General features: G+C 39.3%; 2 protein-coding genes across 2 annotated transcripts; one reads left to right on the top strand and one right to left on the bottom strand.

The window, feature by feature from the left end:
* Window positions 1–3,154: 3,154 nt before the first annotated feature.
* LOC124805215 (nucleosome assembly protein 1;2-like) lies at window positions 3,155–6,033 on the bottom strand. Its single transcript, XM_047265721.1, has 2 exons — window positions 5,793–6,033; window positions 3,155–3,393 (listed from the first exon to the last, which is right to left on the bottom strand). Exons 1-2 carry the CDS (start codon window positions 6,004–6,006, stop codon window positions 3,269–3,271), a joined length of 339 nt encoding a protein of 112 aa, XP_047121677.1. The 5' UTR covers window positions 6,007–6,033; the 3' UTR covers window positions 3,155–3,268.
* Window positions 6,034–16,203: 10,170 nt separating this feature from the next.
* On the top strand, window positions 16,204–18,268 carry LOC124805195. Its single transcript, XM_047265691.1, has 2 exons — window positions 16,204–16,467; window positions 18,030–18,268. The coding sequence occupies exons 1-2, from the start codon at window positions 16,206–16,208 to the stop codon at window positions 18,152–18,154; spliced, it is 387 nt and encodes a 128-aa protein (XP_047121647.1). The 5' UTR covers window positions 16,204–16,205; the 3' UTR covers window positions 18,155–18,268.
* Window positions 18,269–21,945: the final 3,677 nt, after the last annotated feature.

Genomic DNA, 21,945 nt, shown 5'->3' with positions numbered 1-21,945 from the left:
GCACTCACTATAGAGATATGCTCACCATATCAATCAGTCATGATCTATGGCACTCCCACATGACTTATACTGCAGACACTTCAGACAGGGTGAGGTGCTAGCTGCCAAAATGTTGATTGAAAAGTTAATACTAGGAGTGACTTCCAGTGGTTAGTGCACTGCAGACGTCCTACATTGCCATGGCTGGAGAAATTATCATGTAGGACTGAAATCTAAGCCATTCTTCTGTCTGAGATCTCCACAATCATGTTTTCCTTCGCAGGCACAACATATTTGGTACTGCACTCCATGATTCCATTTGTGAACAATGATTAACAAGAGTTGAAGACACAGTTCATTGTAGAAAGAGCTTCTTAAGAGCATTCTAAGCCCCATTCCTGCATCATTTTCTACACAAACAGTGCTGTAAACAATGTCATTAACTTCCACTCATTCGACAGCAGACTGATATTAAAGGTTTATTATATTATGCTGTTTGGTGCTTAAGAACAAATTCAGGAGGAGAGCTACAGAAAGTTGTACTTTCCAAAAAATTAGTTTCATTTGTAGATATTTATGTTCTTTACTATCATCCTAGTTTGTTATTTATACTATATTCATAATGTCTGTTACATTCAAAAGATTACAGTGTCTTCAAGTACTTTGTTTATGACTGCCTATAAGGTTAATGTGTCCTCCTGAGTAACTAAATTTATACTAATATTGTCTCGATATCGATTATACACACCTACATACACACCCACCCACCCACCCACCCACACACACACACACACACACACACACACACACACACACACACGCATACAGTCACACACACATACACACACACACACACACACACACACACACACACACACAGACACACAAATATATATATATATATATATATATATATATATATATATATATATATATATATATATATCTGTGTGTGTGTGTGTGTGTGTGTGTGTGTGCGTGTGTGTGTGATTTCAGAAGCATAGCATTCTGTTAAGTATTCACTTAAAATGGATGATGAGTGCTCTTGAGAGATCTGGTTTCTCCACAAGAGAGATGTTGGAAGTAACATTGTTGATATGGTAATGATGCCATACAATTTATACTCTTTTTAGGAAATGTTATTAAGTGAGAGAACAGTTATTAAAAATAATGATGTTCTGTTGATATGGACCCATAAACATATACGTTGCTATTACAGTACCAGTCCATTATATGTTTGTGTAGTTACTCAATAATTACTGTGTTTGCTTTAGGTGCATCCAGTAGGTTAAGTTATCACTTCTGGAATGCTCACCACCCTGAAAAAGACCATTCGAGATTTGCTGTAAGTGCAAGGGGAGTTTGATGAAAGACATTCGTTAAAATGTCAATGTTCAATTAGTTCATTCTTACATGAATTCTGGCTCACAAGCCCGTTTAGAAGCTTTTTCCTGTCAGAACAATCGAGTGCTTAATTCATTCCAGTGATGGCATGTCAACACTTTATAGCTTGCAGATACTGTGTATGGACCAGTCACAGGACTGCATGTGCAGTGTCATGTGTTTGTGGGCTTTATTTTATAGTGAACAAAGTGTTGCCTCAGTGTTTCGATCTTCTCATATCACAATTCCGCATGTTCTGTTCTGGACGCCTAGTGTTGCAACTTGCTCATGAACTCTAGTTACCTGAATTGACATTACATTCTGATGGCGTCAGTGCAAGCAGTAACTGGGTTGGCCGCAGTTGAGGACTGATCAGCATTATGATGAAGTTCCAGGAAGCTTTTCGCAGTTTGGTATACTACTCTGTATTCAATGTTCCAGGTCCTTAAGTAGACCTTATTTTGTTTTCAGACTTAACTTGCTTTGCTCAAAGAGATATGTTTTGAGCCATGTCCGTGGTATAGTATTTGATTTTCATATGTTTACCAGTATAGTCGGAGATGATGACTACATCACATTACCGCTAATTCAAAGGCGTTCTTCACTGCCGATATGTTTCAAATTTCTCTTTGTACAGTTTCTCACATATTGTGGCTTTGTCTATCACATGGTCTACTAAATGGCTTGTGTAATCCTCCATTTGTTATTGCTTTAGCATTGAGTATTGGTAATAGGTAATTTAGTGAAAATGTGTATCACTTACTTTCCTTCCCCAGTCACTTTTGCTAAATTTCTACTGTGCACATGATTTATTATTCACTCTGGAGTGCGTATTTAATTCGTACACGAATTTTACTGTTAACTCTGCCTTCAACAGGACTATTAGTTCATGTGAAGTAAAAGTGCAATCAGCAGAAGGCGTCCCAAACAGCAGTCAGCAGAAGATCGTTGAAATCTTTGCATACATCTCAGAAAGTAAGTAGTGTTGCTGAGACTCTGAGACAACTTGTTTTCGAGATTATATCTGACATAATGATTATATTTCACTTCTTGGTCACACATCTCTTGACTATCAGATTGAGGCTCACATCCTCACTGGCCTTGGTCTACATACATGTCGTATGTAGTACACATTCGCTGAACAAAGCTACAAAACTTTGAGAAGCAACTGTGTCCCTAAATTCGTTCCAGTATTCATTCATGCCGACACTTGTTTCAGTTGCAAAATTTAATTATTTTGTACTACATATGTTTATAGAAATGTGCTCAAATAGCGTTATCAGTTACTCCTTGAGTCATGATTGTCTGGGCAAAGAGCACATTTTAAGGTCAAGTTATTGAAGTCACATACCCTTACGTATTGAGCTGAGTTTGGACAAAGATTAAGAGGCATATACCCGTCAAACACTAAAATCAAAATTCTCATTCTGCCTCTATATTGGACATGCAACAGCTTGCTGCAGTCATGTCTATAGTTACTACAAAGATGTCGTTTCTTGTGTCTTCACAACCACTGACCCAATAAGACACAGGTGTATGTACCCTAGCGTTCTATACTGTAGATCATCATTCCTTAAGAATAAATACAATCTGTCTTCACTTCACAGTGCAAAGTACGCAGATAATGATATAAAGCTTGTAGTATAATATCGGACCGAATATATCGTTTACACCTGAAAACTGGAACACTTACAAGATTTTGGAACTTTTGCAACTTTTTTCCATATTTAGTTATTACCTGTGTGTGCACTTGATCTTACATTTATAGGACAATGAGTAATAGACACGTATGTTTGCCACAAAGTACAGTGGTGCTTTATTTTCTCCACATGAGTGCACGGTACAGTACAGTGGGAGCAGCTCCAGACTGCGCCTCTGCAGTGTGGCGCTCCCTAAGCAACAGCGACTACTTGCTGTGTGCAGCTCTGCGGGCGGCGCCTGACCTGGCATGGGGTCTGCTTCCAGCTCTGGACGCAATGTGTCGGCTGCCTGCACGTGCATGTTTCATGTGGCCGGCCCGGGCGTGAGCACCTGCTCAACAATAAACGAAGAATATGATGTTCTTGTGGCACCTGCATACCTTCCTGTCTCATCAGAAAATGTTAGTCGGCTGAACAGCAACTTCTGTCTTCAGTTGACACAGATAAAAACCTTAAATTTGATAAGTATGTAACACATTGAAGAATTGGATCACACACAACTTGTTTTTCTAACTGATTTCCTTTGGAGTAATTGCTGCTTCAAATATCAAGAGCACTGCTCTAAGCTATAACTTTCCGTTGTAGCATATCCAGCTGTACACAGTGTGGCTTTAAGTGGATATTTTACACTATAGTGATCTGATATATACAGGGTGATTTTCATTAATGTTTGAAAACTCTCAAAGTGGCGTATATGACTATGAGACAAGAAATTTAATACAAGATACATGGAGCCCCAAACGTCAGCAAATATCCTAAATGTGGTTGACGAATGTTGAACATGTTACATGACCAGTTCATGTACCTCCCCACACGTTCAGTGGTAGTGGTCAGTACTAAACACTGCTGTGCTAGCGTAGTACTTTTTTATAATGGTAAATATATTCATTAAGTCTTGTAGTGCCACTACCATGAGCACTACCGTATCACATTGAATAATGCAAGAATAAACGCAGAATAACCATGTGGAGCAATGTGTAAAAGTGCCACTACAGTGTGGGTGGGATAGACTGATCTAGCCGCTGCACTTGCACTAAGGTATCTATCCCCTGGTACCATCACATGTTCAACATTTGCTATCCACTTGGTTGGGGGATTTCCTGACATTTGCGACCATATGTGTCTCATGTCAAATTACTTATCTCAGAGTCATCTACGTCACTTTTGGTTTCATAAACAGTAATATGAATCGCCCTGTATCTTTATAATTTGGATGAAGCACAAGCAGGTATAAGCTATGTACCTGTGATAACTTCAACTCCATCATTGATAAACATACCTCCTTGTAGAGGTCGGAAGTATGCACACATCTTAAGCTGTAAGATTTATGGCATTTTTATGCTAAAATCTAATTTCTGTGACTTGCTCTTGAGATGACTTCTGAGACATGTTAAAGCGCTTAAAAAAATGTGGCAAGAAGACAGCTTGCAATCTCCCTGATGAGCACTATGAATTTTCGAAACATATGATTAACGTTTAACCATACTTCAGTGAATTTTCAACTATTTTTCTAAATTTGTGTGTTGGCACATATGTATTGTCCTACTAGAAAGAGTATTTACAGTAATTTTCTTTCTGATCTAAAAGAAGGATTAAATGACCAGTAACTAAATGGTTAGCTCAAAAAAGTGTAGTATGTGTTGCTCAAAAGACCACATGTTCCTCCAAATTAGAAAACTCTTAGATTGATTTCTGAGTACTTGCGATTCTACATCCTAATTCTAAAACTACACTCTGGTTTATGAGGCTTGTTTCATTAAGGTGTTGCATTCAGTTACACTGTGATAATATTTTAATGTTGTATGTATTAAAAATACTTACATATCACAACAAAAATTAAAATCCGGCTTAAAGATTCTAGTTAATCAGCAGGATCAGAAACACATTCCTTATACTCTTCCTTAAAAGAATGACATTAAAAAATGTCGAAAAAGCAGTTTTTGTCTTATATGTTTGTCTATAACAGCGACAGTACTTTACTGGTTCTCTAGTAATCATTACCCTTGTAATCAAGTAACTGGTCTGCTGATTGTGTCTTGTGCAAACTATTCTTGTAGGTTAATAACGTAACACAAATACCAACAGAAAAAACACATAAAATGCAGCGAGTAATGGTAGCGTCTTTGTTAGTTCTTTCATAATGTTGCAGTTACTGGATGCCAACATACAATCACTGGTTCTCATGAGAGAAGTAAGAGACTTTAGGAGTTGGTTTTACATCTTACTGTTAATATCATATCCTGTTCAGCAAGTGTCATTTGTGTAGAATTTTATGACAAAAACTTTGTAAAACCCCTCATACAAGATTTATTGAAATGTGTTATTTGAACATTCTTTTCTTAAGCCATTTGAGTATTAGCTATCTTCAACATACAATAGGTAATTCCCCTTTTGGGGTCGATGTAAATCAATTGGGCCTTAAGCAGGATCCGTATTTAGCAAATATAACTGTTTTAACGAGCCATACAACCACAGTAAAAGAACACTGAGGTTGAATGTAGCAGTATATTTAAAGTATTCTGTAATGGTATAAAAATAAAAACAAAGGTCCTTGAATCACCTGCCTCGTCTAGAGACGAATGCCTTCAGCTTTTAAAGTGTCAGAATAATGTACAGTATCAACTAGGGACTTAAACCTACAAGAAAGTACACATAGACTCGCAGTCTACACCATAACCTGATGCAGCCAATGCTAAGTAGTGCAGTCTGCCCGCCTCAGCTGCTGTTTACCTTTGGCTGCCCGCCTGCTCTCTCCACTTAGACTCTCCTCATCACCGCTGTCGTCGGCGTCATCGTCTGCTGAGCCGTCGGTGCCGTCGTCATCAGCGTCTCTGTTCTCGGCTGCTTCATCCACCGGTTCCTCTTCATCGTCTGCAACAGCGAACGGCGTGCAGTACGCCACGAGTAACACTCCAGCGATCAGCAGGACAAGGGACGCCTTCATGGCTGCAGTGTCTTCTACTCGTTGGATGCCTCAATACAAGTGCCATTAGTGAGCACACCGACCTCCTCTTATACGGCGTGTCGGACTCTTATCTCCCAATTTGTAGCACACAAGGACAGCTACTTGGCGTGTACTTCAAAAGCGCGATTGGCCATATCGTCGTCATAACTTACTGCCACAAATATCTTGGGGGACTTGGTATGAAACCTTGATGCTGAAGGTTATAGGAGACGGAGGAAAATTGTAAGCAATTGTAAGCAACTTGAATGCTGGATGTCTCTCCTTCGTATGGGAAGTACATACTACAGCACTGACTTAGAATAACGACTAATTTAAAAACGCGTAGGACTTTCATCTACTGTTAATCTGTTCATTGTTCTCGTTGCCTTACGCAACAATTGTCCTTATTTAGCTAAAACCGTAGAATGTTTTCCCATCATCCTCCGATATCTTATGTTGAAAATCGGCATCTCTTTGTACCAATAACTAACAATAATATTTGAATTTGTTTATCATGAAGCGTAAGTTTGTCTTACGCAACCTATGCACGTGTTAAGAGTTTCCATAAATTCTCTTTACCATAGATCATTACAGGTAGGTAGACTGTGAACCCCAACATCGACGTTTGGTGCCATGCAACTACGTTCCACATTAGTGATTTTCTTTCAGTTCTTTCATCGTTTCTCCCATTCAGACAAAAATAGCAACAGTGAGAACCATTAGGCAGTTATCACCTCCACATCAGCATCTACATCCATACTCCGCAAGCCACCTGACGGTTTGTGGCGGCGAGAACGTTGAGTACCTCTATTGGTTTCTCCTTCTATTTCAGTCTCATATTGTTCGTAAAAGAAAAGATTGTCGGTATGCCTGCGCGTGGGCTCTAATCTCTGTGATTTTATCCTCATGGTCTCTTCACGAAATATACCTAGGAGGGAGCAATATACTGCCTGACTCCTCAGTGAAGGTATGTCTTCGAAACTTCAACAAAAGCCCGTACCGAGCTACTGAGCGTCTCTCTTGCAGAGTCTTCCACTGGAGTTTATCCAGTAACGCTTCCCTTGACGAAGCCCGCTGTTCTCCGTTGTATCTTCTCTCTCTTTTCTATCAACCCTATCTGGTGTGGATCCCACACTGGTGAGCAGTATTCAAGCAGTGGGAGAACAAGTTTCTGAAACCTACTTCCTTTGTTTTCGGACTACATTTCCTTAAGATTCTTCCAATGAATCTCAGTGTGGCATCTGCTTTACCGACTATTATCTTTACGTGGTCACTCCAGTTTAAATCACTCCTAATGCCTACACCTAGATAATTTATGGAATTAACTGCTTCCAGTTGTAGCTAAATGATAAAGGATCCTTCTTTCTGTGTATTCGCAGCACATTGCACTTGTCTACATTTAGATTCAGTTGCCATTCCCTGCACCATGCGTCAATTCGTTGCAGATCCTCCTGGATTTCAGTACAATTTTCCATTGTTACAACCTCTAGATATACTACAGCATCATCCGCAAAAAGCCTCAGTGAAATTACAATGTTGTCCACAAGGTCATTTATATATATTCTGAATAGCAACGGTCCTACGACACTCCCCTTCGACACACCTGAAATCACTCTTACTTCGGAAGACTCCTCTCCATTGAGAATGACATGCGGCGTTCTGTTATCTAGGAACTCTTCAATCCAATCACACAACTGGTCTGAGAGTCCATATTCTCTTACTTTGTTCATTAAACGACTGTGAGGAACTGTATCAAACGCCTTGCGGAAGTCAAGAAACACGGCATCTACCTGGGAACATGTGTCTATGGCCCTCTGAGTCTCGTGGGCGAATAACACGAGCTGGGTTTCACACGATCGTCTTTTTCGAAATCCATGCTGATTACTACAGATTAGATTTCTAGTGTCCAGAAAAGTCATACTCGAAGATAATATGTGCTCCAAAACTCTACAACTGATCAACTTTAGAGATATAGGTCTACAGTTGTGTACATCTGTTCGACGTCCCTTCTTGAAAACGGTACGCTACGCTCTTCCAGAGACCTACGGTACACCGCTGCAAGAAGGGGCAAGTTCCTTCGCGTACTCTGTGTAAAATCGAACTGGTATCCCATCAGGTTCAGAAGCCTTTCCTCTTTTGAGTGATTTTGTTTGTTTTTCTATCCCTCTGTCATCTGTTTCGATATCTACCATTTTGTCATCTGTGCTAAAATCTACAGAAGGAACTACAGTGCAGAGTTCCTTTGTGAAACAACTTTGGAAAAGACATTTACTATTTCGGTCTTTAGTCTGTCATCCTCTGTTTCAGTACCATTTTGGTCACAGAGTGTCTGGACATTTTGTTTTGATCCACCTACCGCTTTGACATAAGACCAAAATTTCTTAGTCTTCCATTTTTCTTTCTTTATTAGTCACGCTTTTTGTGTATGGACTGACCCAAATTCGATGGGGTACACCACGTCTCTCCAGTCCGATGTTTATCAAACTTTGAGCCGTTGTTCATCACATAGTGAGTATTAATAATTAAACTTTCTTTCCATCCTGAACTGATACCCATTTTCAACATCATTACGACGCGTGATCCCTACACGGGGACTGATGAGCATAGATGTTAAGTCCCATAGTGCTCAGAGCCAGCTGTGATCCCTACAGACACTGCTACATTCTTATATACGTTGTGGCTCGGAAGCAAACTGACTCCAAAGGCATTCTTCACGAACGAATGACAGCAATGAAGTAAGTTGCGTAAAAGATAACTTCTTATTATCTTCTGAATTTAACAGGGGTAACGTCTTTTTTAAAAGTAAATAGTGATCATTCAAGTGGGGAAACTTTCAACAAGATAGAATACCGGAAAATTGTAACGAAAAGTGAACTCGGAAATCAAACGTTCTTCACAGATACAAACTGTATCCCGCAATTCGAAAAAGTAACTGCAATCATCAGTTGACGTTACGACTAACTATGCAAAGTTAACATATACTACGCCCCCAAACTACCAACGGAAAAGTATTGCTAACCGGACCTCACCAGATAAACGCCCATTTCTCGATTGCGTGCTCACCGTCTGTGAGCGGAGGTCAGTAGCGTACTCGCCCCTATTATCACGTGCAGACCGCGAGCATGCCAGCATGACCATCGTTCATGGAGGCAGGGGGGAGAGTGTCTAAAACTGTAGTTCTAATTTCCCTCTGAGGTTATGGAGAAGTTCCACGTCATCCAGCAATGGCGGTAATGATCCCGAGCGCTGTATAATCTCTAGACAAGTTTTGCCGCTATCGCGACCACCTCCCCAGTGAAATTACAAGATTTCGGCAGATCATCAGCAAGAGTGAATCTTTTTGCCTATTTTGTAGGGGAGTTGAGCATGAGCAAAAGTCAACTGCCGTGCAATTCACGTTCCATAACACCCACTGAGACAGTCTTGCGATTCCCACAGAGAACTTCCGACCACCATTTGCTATTAGTGAAGGAGACATACCCCTATGTAGGCATCGCACCTTAGCAAGAGGGCTTTCTCCCATTATGTAAACGTGCCGGCCTTTAGTCGGACGAACCAACGTGCTTGGTGGATGCACTGGCCACATTTATGGCTGTGGCCATGGTGAAACAATTGCGCCCATGCGTGATTTAGAGAGCTATTAGGGCGCTGTGCCGAATAAACGGAAAAATACAGCTTCTCACTTTCCGAAATGAACAGCTTTTTCAATTCCTAAATTAACCATACCCAATATGTGGAATTACGTGTGTATTATGGCGTTGTATACACAATTTTGTGTAACGAACTATCTTTCTGGATGATCCTGTCAATGCTTCAATGCTGCATTATATTTTGCGATCTTGTGGAGTAAACTCAAATATTTAGTGGAAATTGGTGACCAGTTCTGATAATTACCTAATTTTCAAGAATAGTAGAATCCTATACCTAACAGGTGCCTGACAAATCAAATTAACATACCAGTCCTTCTTTCACATTCATAGCACCTTTATTCAGATTAACATACCATTATTTAGTAACATTTGTGATGTAATAGTAACCAAATAAATGACCTTAAAAGTATAGTTAACGATGTTTGATCCATAACCATGCTGTTTCTCTGTTAAATTATATGTGAACATATCATACATTGTGTTATCACATAGCTTGATAAATTAAGACAATAACTAGGCAAGTATTCCAGCTGAGAACTATTAAGCAAATATTGCTATGACTTGGGCTGGTGACATACTTTGATACTCCAGAGGTCAAATGTTAAACAATGTGATGATCTGTAACTACCCTGTATACACATGGCACTGCTGAACGTTGATGGGCTTTCATTATAACTCTAGATAAGTGACATATTAAACAAAGAACTAGAGTAATGGTTAGATCTACTTACGTTAAGCACTTATAATGACTATTAAACCATGTATCAGGTCTTTGCATATTTAAAAGGGATTTACTTTCAGTGTTGGCTAAACTGAGGTGTGACTGCCTGTGTTTCTACTAACACTGCACAGTAACCATAAAGTGCAGATGGCAAGTGAACTATTAGTGTTGTAATATAATGGATATATTTTGAATGATCTGTTATTAAAATGTTGTAATATGATGGATCCCCCATGAGTTTGTTATTATGTATGATCTTAACGGCAGTGGGGTGTATTTCTAGCAGATGTATCTTTGATTTTGACCTATTCTGTTGGATCCATGCGTTTCTCACACAGTTAATGGCTATAAGAATAAATGGACTAATAGCACAGTTGGAACAGTGTACATCCAGTATCCGATATTACAATTATGCAGATGTAGAGCAAAGATGCGTCTTTATGTTCTTTGTTACAGTGCTATAATTTGTAATGTATTTACTGTTGTCTCACATAACAGTTGTGTGCTTTCATGTTACACACTTTGTTATATGTGATTCTGTTTTTCTTTGGTACTGTAGACCTGGTGATGGTCTGATCCTAGACCAAAATCGATTGTCTGTTATAAAATATATCGTTAAGACTGTGTACTGCATAATGCAGTTCTTAACATTCATTACACTTGTATAGCTCCACATCCATAAAACGTTACCTGTGTTGCCGAGTAAAGGAAAATTTGTGGTCATGATGTACCAAAGAACCAAATTAAAGTTATTTATGTGTGTAAAACCAAAGGAATTTGTAAGAAAGTGTGTTTCGTTGAAAGTGATTCCAGCTTTTTCTACATGAATGTCAAGGTTGGGAGTGATGTGTGTGGGACAATCAAGATATATTGTAAAGAGAAATGGCTTAAGGTTGAATTAAAAGCAATACATAGATATCGAAACCATCCTCTATAGATTGGAGAATTTAGATGGATGTGTTGTACATATATATGTATTGATGTTGTACATAAATTTATTGACAATGAATAGTAAGTAATCAAAGACAGGCATGGTAAGAAAATTAACATACTGGTTGACTTACATAATACTCTGGGCACATTTATTGACCCCAGTATTACGTTTTATGACTGTATTGTGCACTTGTCGAGTATGAATCTGCTTAGCAAATGCTTAAAATTTAATGTTGCACCCAGACTTAATGAGAAAAAACATAAGAAATGGTAGTTGATTCTAATCTGTCAATTGGCTGAATGACAGGTTCAAGGATTGAGCTAAAAATAGGATAGCGTGTAAAATAGCTAGATCATGAAAGACCAAGGAAAGGCAAAGGTTTTCCAAAAGTGACCTAGGTATTATTGGGACAGACAATAACTAATTAAATGTAGTACGGTAATTAAATTTCAAAGCACACAGAGACAGTTCACTTGTTATCATTACTAAAGTGCATATATAACTAAAATTCTTTTTAGAAGATGATCAGATATTTAAGATTTCTAAAGCTCCCACTGGTAAATACAGAGACGAAATTAAGGGGAAGGTAATAAATCCTATTCCATTTTTACTGGCATTCAAAAGAAAATGTGTATACCTATGAACTCAAGTGCTAATAAACTTAGAGTTTACTACTGAAAACTACAGATTCCAAAATAATCACATGTTAAAAAATACAACAGAACTGATGCAGTTCAGTTTAGAGGTTACAAACCCAGCAGCTAAATTCATACCGTTAGAGCTTAGCAATCCATATGCAAAGGTACCAGTTGAAGAAATAATTAACATCATCAAAAATAATCAACCGACATACAAGAAAATGAATAACTAGCAAATTGTATTAGTATGTGATCAGTTCAGGCTAGTTTTGTCTCAAAAGTATTTTGTATTCAATTTGACTTTCGGCAGATAGCGAAATGGCTTAGGAATTAGTAATCGCCCAGCAGGGACACTAGCAAACATTTTCATGGATGATTCAGAAAATTAATTTTTACACTTAACAACTATAAAAGCTGCCTTGATGACATGTTCATACATTTCAGTTGCAGTACAACATAGATTGAACACCTACACAGTATCTTAAATCAGCTACTTCCTAATATTAACTGTGTTATGAAGGTAGAAGAAAATAATTCTATAAGCTATCTCCTTTTTGAAGATATCCAAACTTAATTAATGGCATACTTACAACATATTTAGAAAACTAACAACCACAGATGCAATCATACATGTGTCTTCATTTCATCCCATATGTTTCTAAGTGTACACTTTTCATGCCATGATGACGTGTTCAATTGATTACCCATATCTGTAGAAAGTATAGACAGTGAGAGTAACATTTTACATCATGTGGTTGTGGAAAATGGGTCTGACTATGTCAGGAGAAAAGGTTTACGAGACACAGATTTGATTAAAAGAGAAGTACAGAAAATAAGAAATAAAGGAAACCCTAGGTTTGTAATAATGCCATATTTAGGCAAAGATCCCTGATAGAATAAAACAGGTTTCTGAAGTGGTACTGCTAAAGTGGTTTTTCAAATAAATAATGAGGTAAGGGAAATTGTTAAGGCACAAGATAGAGAACGAAGATGTATATGATAAATCAGAGGTGTCTAAATTCATCTGTGGTCTATATGATGAAGAATACGTAGACAAACAAGAAGGAAGCTTACGATAAGATTCAAAGAACGCTGTAGTCCCAGTCATAAAGCTGATTTGAGTGACTACTTTAAAACACATCAACTTACAATAGGGCACATTGAAGAAAATATGAAAAACCTTGTATAAACTGAGAAAAGGTGTTGTTATAGAAGTAGAGATATATATTAATCAGAAGACCCCCTATAAGGAAGTGAAAGACCTTAAGAAAACAAAGTCTTTTGGTAACCTTTCTAATGTTTTTGCCATTATGCACAAGTAATTCCACATATTGCCTATGGTCAAGTTAGGAATTGAAACAACTGTTAATTTCGGCCTGTGAGAAGCTGTATGTTTCCATGTATTCTGCATGGCAGCCTAATAAAGAGAAATGGCAGATGGACCCAATCGTTTAACCATTGCCACCGCCGTAAGTGTGTAACTTTAAGTGGTCTTAAGGGTCAGTGCATCCACCACGCTCGCTGGTTCCTCCGACTCGAGGCTGGTATATGATGGGAGATAATACACTGGGCTCTTAGAATGCGCTCTTACCAAGGTGCGATGATTACATGAGGGAATGTCTCCTTCAGTTAAAGGGGTGGTGATTGGAAGTTTTCTGTGGGAATCGATAGAATCTGGTCTCAGTGGGTGTTATGGAAATTGACCTGCAAGACAATTACCTTCTTTCTATGCCCCATTCCCCTACAAAATAAGCAAAAAGTTTCACTCTTGCTGATGCTCTGCAGAAATCTTGAAATTTCATTGGAGAGGTGGTCGCAGTAGTGGCAAAACATATCTAGAGATTGTACAGCGCTCGCAATCATTACTGTCGTTGCTGGATGACTTGGAACTTCTCCAAAACCTGAGAGAGAAGTTAGAACTGCAGTTTTAGACACTCTGTCTCATGCCCCCTGAACGACGGTCTTGCTGTCATCCTCACGGGCTGCACATGATAAAAGGGACCAGTACACTACAGATCTCCGCCCACAGCCGGCGCGCACGGAATCGAGTGATGGGCGTTTATCTGCTGAGATTCGGGTAGCAATGCTTTCTCGTGGAGTAGTTTGCGGGGCGTGGTATATGTTAACTTTGTAGAGTTAGTCGTAACGGTAATTGACTACTGCAGTAAGTTTTTCGAATTGCAGGATACCTTTTGCATCTGTGAAGAATGTTTGATTTCCGATTTCATGTTTCGTTACAACTTTCCGGTATTCTATCTTGTTGAAAGTTTTCTCACTTGAATGCTCGTTAATCGATATAAACAGCTTCTTTTATAAGCCTGTATTTTCATTTAACAGAAAGACGCCACGTTTAACTAAACTGTGCTGTTGTGAAGTGGTTGACCAATGTATTTCATACAGAACTATTTACATTTAAAGATGAGGTTACCCCTGTTAAATTCAGAAGTTAATAAGTAGTTATCCTTTACGCAACTTGTTTACTGTCTTTTATAAGGAAACTTGCATGATTGCATAGGGAGCTTCATTTCATTTTCTGATCAAAGATACTTTAATTTTGCATTCTCAGCATATGCACACTACGGCCAGAACCACTCCACCTCACACTTCCTAAACGTGAAGTTGATTTATAAGCAGCCAAGAAAGATTCAGGCTACATGGAATGGCATTTATAGCATATTACTCAATGACAAACTAGGTCTGATTGTTAATATCGATTTGCATCACACACTGCCTGTAACTGCCGAGCTATGTAATACATTGCAGTAGTAAATTAGTGAACTAATAAAGTAGAAGGTTAAGACGGAAAAGATTAAAATCTTATTTTATTTTGTGAGGAAAATGAGGAATTCTAGATGTACACTCGGAATATACGAATTGTTCTTTCAACTAAATGTCTAAGATGAGCAATCAGTTATTTTTAGAATGAGCATACGAGCCTCACGTCTCACGTTCTAAATAGGCGTCAAGACGAGTATATAAAACAGACGAAAGACTAGTCGAATATGCGTAGCGAAAAGTCTCACTGCCATTTGTGGTGGTTAGATTGCCAGCAACGTGTCCATGGACACCCTACTGAAAGCTCATAAGAAGTAGTTCTGCTGTTATACCCTTGATAACTGGGTTGCCAATTGCAATATGCTAATCAAACACTGCAGTTAATGGCACAGATGTCTTTAGGAACAAACAGATTTACAAATGGCATAACTGACCTTCTGATCTGTCACCCACAGAGCATGTCTGGCAAGACGAAAGCTTCGAGACCGACACAGCAAGGGTTTCATTCAAGAGATTCGTGAAAAATGCGTTTGGTGTCTGGTTGCTTCCGAGCCACAACGTATAAAATAAAGTTTCAGTGTCGTTAGGGATCACACGTCTTACTGATGTTGATATAGAGTATTAGTTCAGGATGGAAACAGTGTTTAATAATTAATACCCGATATGTGATGAACAACGCCTCAAAGTCAGATAAACATCGGAGTGGAGACACGTGATGTATCCCATCCTGTTTGGGTCAGTTCATATACAAATAGCGTGATTAATAAAGAAAGAAAAATTGAAGACTATGACGAAAGTGATAACCGGCTGATGGTTCTCACTGTTGCTATTTTTGTGCGCATGGGAGAAACGATGAAAGAAATAAAAGAAAATCACTTATGTGGAAAGTAGCTGCTTGGCACCAAACGTCGACATTGACGTTCACAGTCTACCTACCTGTAATAATCTACAGTAAGGAGAATTTAGAGGAACTCTTAACAAGTGGATAGGTTTCATAAGACAAATTTATGCTTCACGTTAAACAAATCCAGAGCTTATTGTTAATAATTGGTGTTAATTATTGGTAAAACGAAGTAACGATTTTCAACATAAGATAACAGAGTATGATGGGAAGACGTTGTACACTTTTAACTAAATCTGGACAATTGTTACGTAAGGCAACGAGAACAATGAACAGATTAACAGTAGATGAAAGTCTTATTCGTTTTTAAATTGGCCGTTATTCTAAGTCAGTGCTGTTATATGCACTTGACCATACAAAGGAGACAATTTCATTTTTCAAGTTACTTATAATTGCTTACAATCACCTTAAGCATCAAGGTTGCATACCAAGGCCCCCAAGATATTTGTGGCAGTAAGTTATGACGACGATATGATCTATCGGGCTTTTGAAGTACGCACTAAGTAGCTGTCCTTGAATGCCACAATTTGGGAGATAAGTGTCCGACACGCCGTATAAGAGGAGGTCGGTGTGCTCACTAATGGCACTTGTATTTGTGGCATCCAGCGTAGTAGAAACCACTGCAGCCATGAAGGCGTCCTTTGTCCTGCTGATCGCTGGAGTGTTACTCGTGGCGTACTGCACGCCGTTCGCTGTCGCAGACGATGAAGAGGAACCGGTGGATGAAGCAGCCGAGAACGGAGACGCTGATGACGACGGCACCGACGGCTCAGCAGACGACGACGCCGACGACAGCGGTGATGAGGAGGGTATAAGTGGAGACAGCAGGCGGGCAGCCAAAGGTAAACAGCAGCTGAGGCGTGCAGGCAATGCAAGGGGCTAATTGCCGTACCATTCACGGCATCAGGTTATGGTGTAGACTGCGAGTCTGAGTGTACTTTCTTGTAGGTTTAAGTCCCTAGTTGATAATCTATATTATTCTGATACTTTGAACACTGAAGTCATTCGTCTCTAGACAAGACAGGTGGTTCGAGGATATTTGTGTGTAGTATTATACCATTAGTGCATACATTAAATATGCATGTTGTGTTTTGAGCAGCACACACTATTCATTACTGAGCTAATCATTTAGTTGCCTGTCATTTAACCTTTGTTGTAATCAGAATGAAAATTACTGCAGTTACGCTTTCTGGTAGAACAATATGTCTATGCCAACACACAAGTATACAAAAATAGTTGAAAGTTCACTGAAATATGGTTAAACGTTAATTATATGTTTCGAAGATTCTTAGTGACCGTCAGTGAGATTTTATGATGTCTTCTTACCACAGTTTTTTAAAGCGCTTTGACATGTTTCAGGAGTGATATTTAGAGCGAGTTACAGAAACTGAGTTTTAGCATCAAAATGCCTTAAGTCTTACAGCTTAAGATGTGTGCATACTACCGACCTCTACAAGTAGGTATGTTTAGCAATGATGGAATTGAAGTTATCACAGGTACATAGCTTATACCTGTCTGAGTTTCATCGCGATTATAAAGATACAGGGTGATTCATATCACCGTTTAGGAAACCAAAAGTGACGTAGATGACTCTGAGATAAGTAATTTGACATGAGACACATATGATCGCAAGTTTCAGGAAATCCCCAAACCAAGTGGATGACAAATGTAGCACACGTGATGGTATCAGGGGATGCATACTTTAATGTAAGTGCAGTAGCTAGATCAGTCTATCCACACTGTAGTGGCACTTCTACACATTGCTCCACGTGGTTATTCTGCGTTTATTCTTGCATTATACAGTGCGATACTGTAGTGTTCATGGTAGTGGCACTACAAGACTATAGTGAATCTATCTACCATTAGGAAAACGTAGTACGCTAGCAGAGTAGTGTTTAGTACTGACCGCTACCACTGCACCTGTGGGGAGGTACATAAACTGGTCATGTAACATGTGCAAAGTTCGTCAACCACATTTAGGATATTTGCTGACGTTTTTGGTTCCATGTATGTTGTATTAAATTTCTTGTCTCAGAGTCTTATACTCCGCTTTGAGAGTTTTTAAACATTAATGAAAATCACCCTGTATATATCAGATCACTATGGTATAAAATAGCAACCTAAAGCTACACTGTGTATAGCTGGATATGCTACAAACAAAAGTTATAGCATAGAGCAGTGCTCTTGATATTTGAAGCAGCAATTACTCCAAAGGAAATCAGTCAGAAAAACAAGTTATGTGTGATCCAATTCTTCAGTGTGTTATATACTTACAAAATTTAAGGTTAGTATCTGTGTCAACTGTAGATGGAAGTTTTTGTTAAGCCGACTAACATTTTCTGATGAGACAAGAGAGTACGCAAGTGTCAGAGGAACATCATATTTTTTGTTTATTGTTGAGCAGGTGTTCACGCCCGGGCTGGCCACATGAAACATGCACGTGCAGGCAGCCGAAACATTGCATCCAGAGCTGGAAGCAGACCCCATGCCAGGTCAGGCGCCGCCCGCAGAGCTGCACACAGCAAGTAGTCGCTGTTGCTGAGGGAGCACCACACTGCAGAGGCGCAGTCTGGAGCTGCTCCCACTGTCCTGTACCCTGCACTCATGTGGAGAAAATAAAGCACCACTGTACTTTCTGGCAAATATATGTGTCTATTACCCGTTGTCCTATAAATTTAAGATTAAGTGCACACATAGGTAATAACTTAAAATGGGAAAAAGTTGCAAAAGTTCCAAACTCTTATAAGTGTTCCAGTTTTCGGATGTAAACGAGATATGCGGCCCGATACTATACTACCAGTATCATATTATTATCTGTGTATGTTGCACAGTGATGTGAATGGCAGTTTGGATTTCTGCTTATGGAGTCATAATCTACAGTATAGAGCGCTAGGGTGTATACCCCAGTATCATATTGAGTTAGTGGTTCTGAAGACACAAGAAAAGAAGTCCTTGTAGTAATTGCACATATTGTGATTTTTAATTGTTATAACATTTCCAAAACTACAGACATGACTGCAGCGAGCTGTTGCATGTCCAATATAGAGGCGGAATGAGAATCTGATTTTAGGCTTTGACGGTAGTATGCCTCTTAATCTTTTTCCAAACTCAGCTCAATACATAAGGATATGTGAGTTCAATAAAATGACCTGAAAATGTGGCCTTTGTCTAGACAATCATTACGCAAGGAGTAACTGATAACGCTATTTGAGAACGTTTTTAAAAAATATGCAGTACAAAATAATCAAATTTTGCAATTGGAACAATGGGAGACATGAATGAATACTGGAAAGAATTTAGGGCCAGAGCTACTTCTCAAAGTTTTATAGCTTTGTTCAACGAAAGTATACTACATATGACATGGATGTAGACCAAGACCAATGAGAATGTGAGCCTCAATCTGATAGTCAATTGATGTGTGCCAAAGAACATAAAATATAATGATTATGTCAGATGTAATCTCGAAAACAAGTTGTCTCAGAATCTCAGCTACACTATTTACTTTCTGAGATGTATGCAAAGATTTCAACGATCTTCTGCTGACTGCTGTTTGGGACAGCGTCTGCTGATTGCACTTTTACTACACATGAACTAATAGTCCTGTTGATGTCAGAGTTAACAGTAATCTTCGCGTACGAATTAAACGCAGACTCTAGACTGAATAATAAATCATGTGTACAGTAGAAATTTAGCATTAATTTTAAAAGTGATTATGGAAGGAAGATAAATGATACACCTTTTAACTAAATACCTATCACTAATACTCAATTCAAAAAAATAACAAATGAAGGATTACACAATCCGCCCGGTGACCATGTGGTATAAAATGCCACATTATCTGAGAAACTGTACAAAGAAAAATTCTTCACATAGCGGCAGATAAGAACGCCTTTGAATAAGCGGTAATGTGATGTAGCCATCACCTCCGACTGTACTGGTAAACGAAGGAGAATCAAATACTATACCTCAGACATGGCTCATAACATGTCTCTTTGAACAAAACAAGTTAAGTATGAATACAAATGAAGGCCTACTTAACACCCTGAAAGATTGCATACAGAGTATTGTACCAAGCTGCGAAAGGCTTTCTGGAACTTCACCATAATGCAGATCGGTCCTCACCAGTGGTCATCCCAGTTACTGCTCGCACTGAAGTTGACCCCTTCACCTGTGGTAGAGTGGAACGTCGCCCTGGGGCGAAACAGGCGGCGAAAGACTTCCCAAGCGGCAGCACGTAAGGCCTCCCCGGTTTGTCTGACAAACAGGCTTGCGGACCTCTGGTACAGAGCCGAGTGGAGGGTCTGAATCAGAGGCTCAGACGGTTCTGCGACCATGTGGGCTGCAGATTCATCTACGTGCGCCAAAGTGTGGTTGGCTTTCGTGTTCCACCGAGTAGGTCAGATGTCTACTATACGCAGAATGCGGCTACACGGGTAGCGGGGGCTGTGTGGCGTGGACTGGGAGGTTTTTAAGTTAGATGGTCTCGGGAAAACACAAGTAGGGATTCAGTCACAAAGAGTGAAGGCTGAACACAGGAAGAACGTAGATACAGGAACCATTGGTATATCGTTTGTTAATAGTCGTAGCTGTGTTTTTGAGAGTACCAGAGCTTTAAGCACTAATAGAAAGCACTGATACTCAAATTGTTATAGGCACTGAAAGCTGGCTAAAGCCGGACATAAGCTCAGCCGAAATTTTTGCGAAGAACCTAACGATGTTCCGAAAGGATAGGCTAAACACGGTTGGCGGAGACGTGTTTGTTGCTGTCAGAAGTGGTTTATCTTGTCGCCAAACTGAAGTAGAAACTTCCTGTTATTTTGTATGGGCAGAGGTCACTGTTGGCAACCGGAATAAAATAATAAATTGATCGTTTTACCGACCTCCCAATTCAGATGATACAGTTGCTGAAACGTTCAAAGAAAACTTGAGTTTGATATTAAACACATACCCGACCTATACGATAATAGTTGGTGGTGACTTTAATTTACCCTCAATATTTTGGCCTAAATACATGTTTATTTCCGGAGGTACGCATAAAGTATAATCCGAAATTGTGCCTAACGCATTCTCTGAAAATTGTTTCGAGCAGTTAGATCATGAGCCCACGCGAAGAGTAAACGGTCGTGGAAACACACTTGACCTCTTAGCAACAAACAATCCTGAGTTAACAACCAGCATCAAAACCGATTCAGGGGTTAGTGAACACAGAGTTGTCGTAGCGAGATTGAACACTGCAATCCCCAAATCCTCGAAAAATAAGCGAGAAAGAAACCTATTCAAAAAGCAGAAAAAAATTCACTTGAAGCCTTCCTAAGAGAAAATCTCCACTCATTTCAAATTAATAAAATAAGTGTAGACCAGATGTGGCTTCGATTCAAAGAGATAGTATCGGCAGCAATTTAGAGATTTATGCCAAATAAATTAACAAACGACGGAGCTGATCCTCCTTGGTACACAAAACGGGTTAGAACACTTGCAGAAACAACGAAACAAACGTGCCAAATTGAAACAGACCCAAAATCCCCAAGATTGGTGATCTTTTACGGAAGCTTGAAATTTAGCATGGACTTCAATGCGAGATGCCTATAACAGTTTCCACAACGAAACTTTGTCTCTAAACCTGGTAGAAAGTGCAAAGAGATTCTGGTCATATGTGAAGTATGTTAGCGGCAAGAAACACTCAATGCCTTCTCTGCCCAATAGCAATGGAGATACTATAGAAGACAGTGCTCCCAAAGCAGAGTTACTAAGCACAGCCTTCCGAAATGCCTTCACAAAAGAAGACAAAGTAAACATTCCAGAACTCGAATCGAGAACAGCTGCCTAATTGAGTTACGTAGAAGTAAATATCTTCGGAGTAGTGAAGCAACTTAAATCAGTTAATAAATGCAAGTCTTCTGGTCCAGACTGTATACCAATTACTTTCCTTTCGGCGTATGCTGATGCAGTAGCCCCATACTTAACAATCATATACAACCGTTTGCTCGCCGAAATATCCGTACCCAAAGACTGGAAAATTGCACAGGTCACACTATCATTCGAGCAAGGTAGTAAGAGTAACCCACTAAATTACAGGCCCATATCGTTAACGTCGATATGCATCGGGATTCTAGAACAGATATTGTGTTCGAACATTATGAATTACCTCGGAGAAAACGGTCTATTGACGCACATTCAACATGGGTTTAGAAGGCATCGTTCCTGTGAAACACAACTAGCTTTTTATTCACATGAAGTGTTTAGTGCTATTGACAAGGGATTTCAGATCGATTCCGTATTTCTGGATTTCCAGAAGGGTTTTGACACTGTACCACACAAGC

Source organism: Schistocerca piceifrons, chromosome 7 (assembly GCF_021461385.2).
Source record: "Schistocerca piceifrons isolate TAMUIC-IGC-003096 chromosome 7, iqSchPice1.1, whole genome shotgun sequence".
NCBI classification, from domain to species: domain Eukaryota; kingdom Metazoa; phylum Arthropoda; class Insecta; order Orthoptera; family Acrididae; genus Schistocerca; species Schistocerca piceifrons.
Note: the sequence above shows the minus strand (reverse complement) of the source record. Positions and strands in the feature narration are given on the sequence as shown.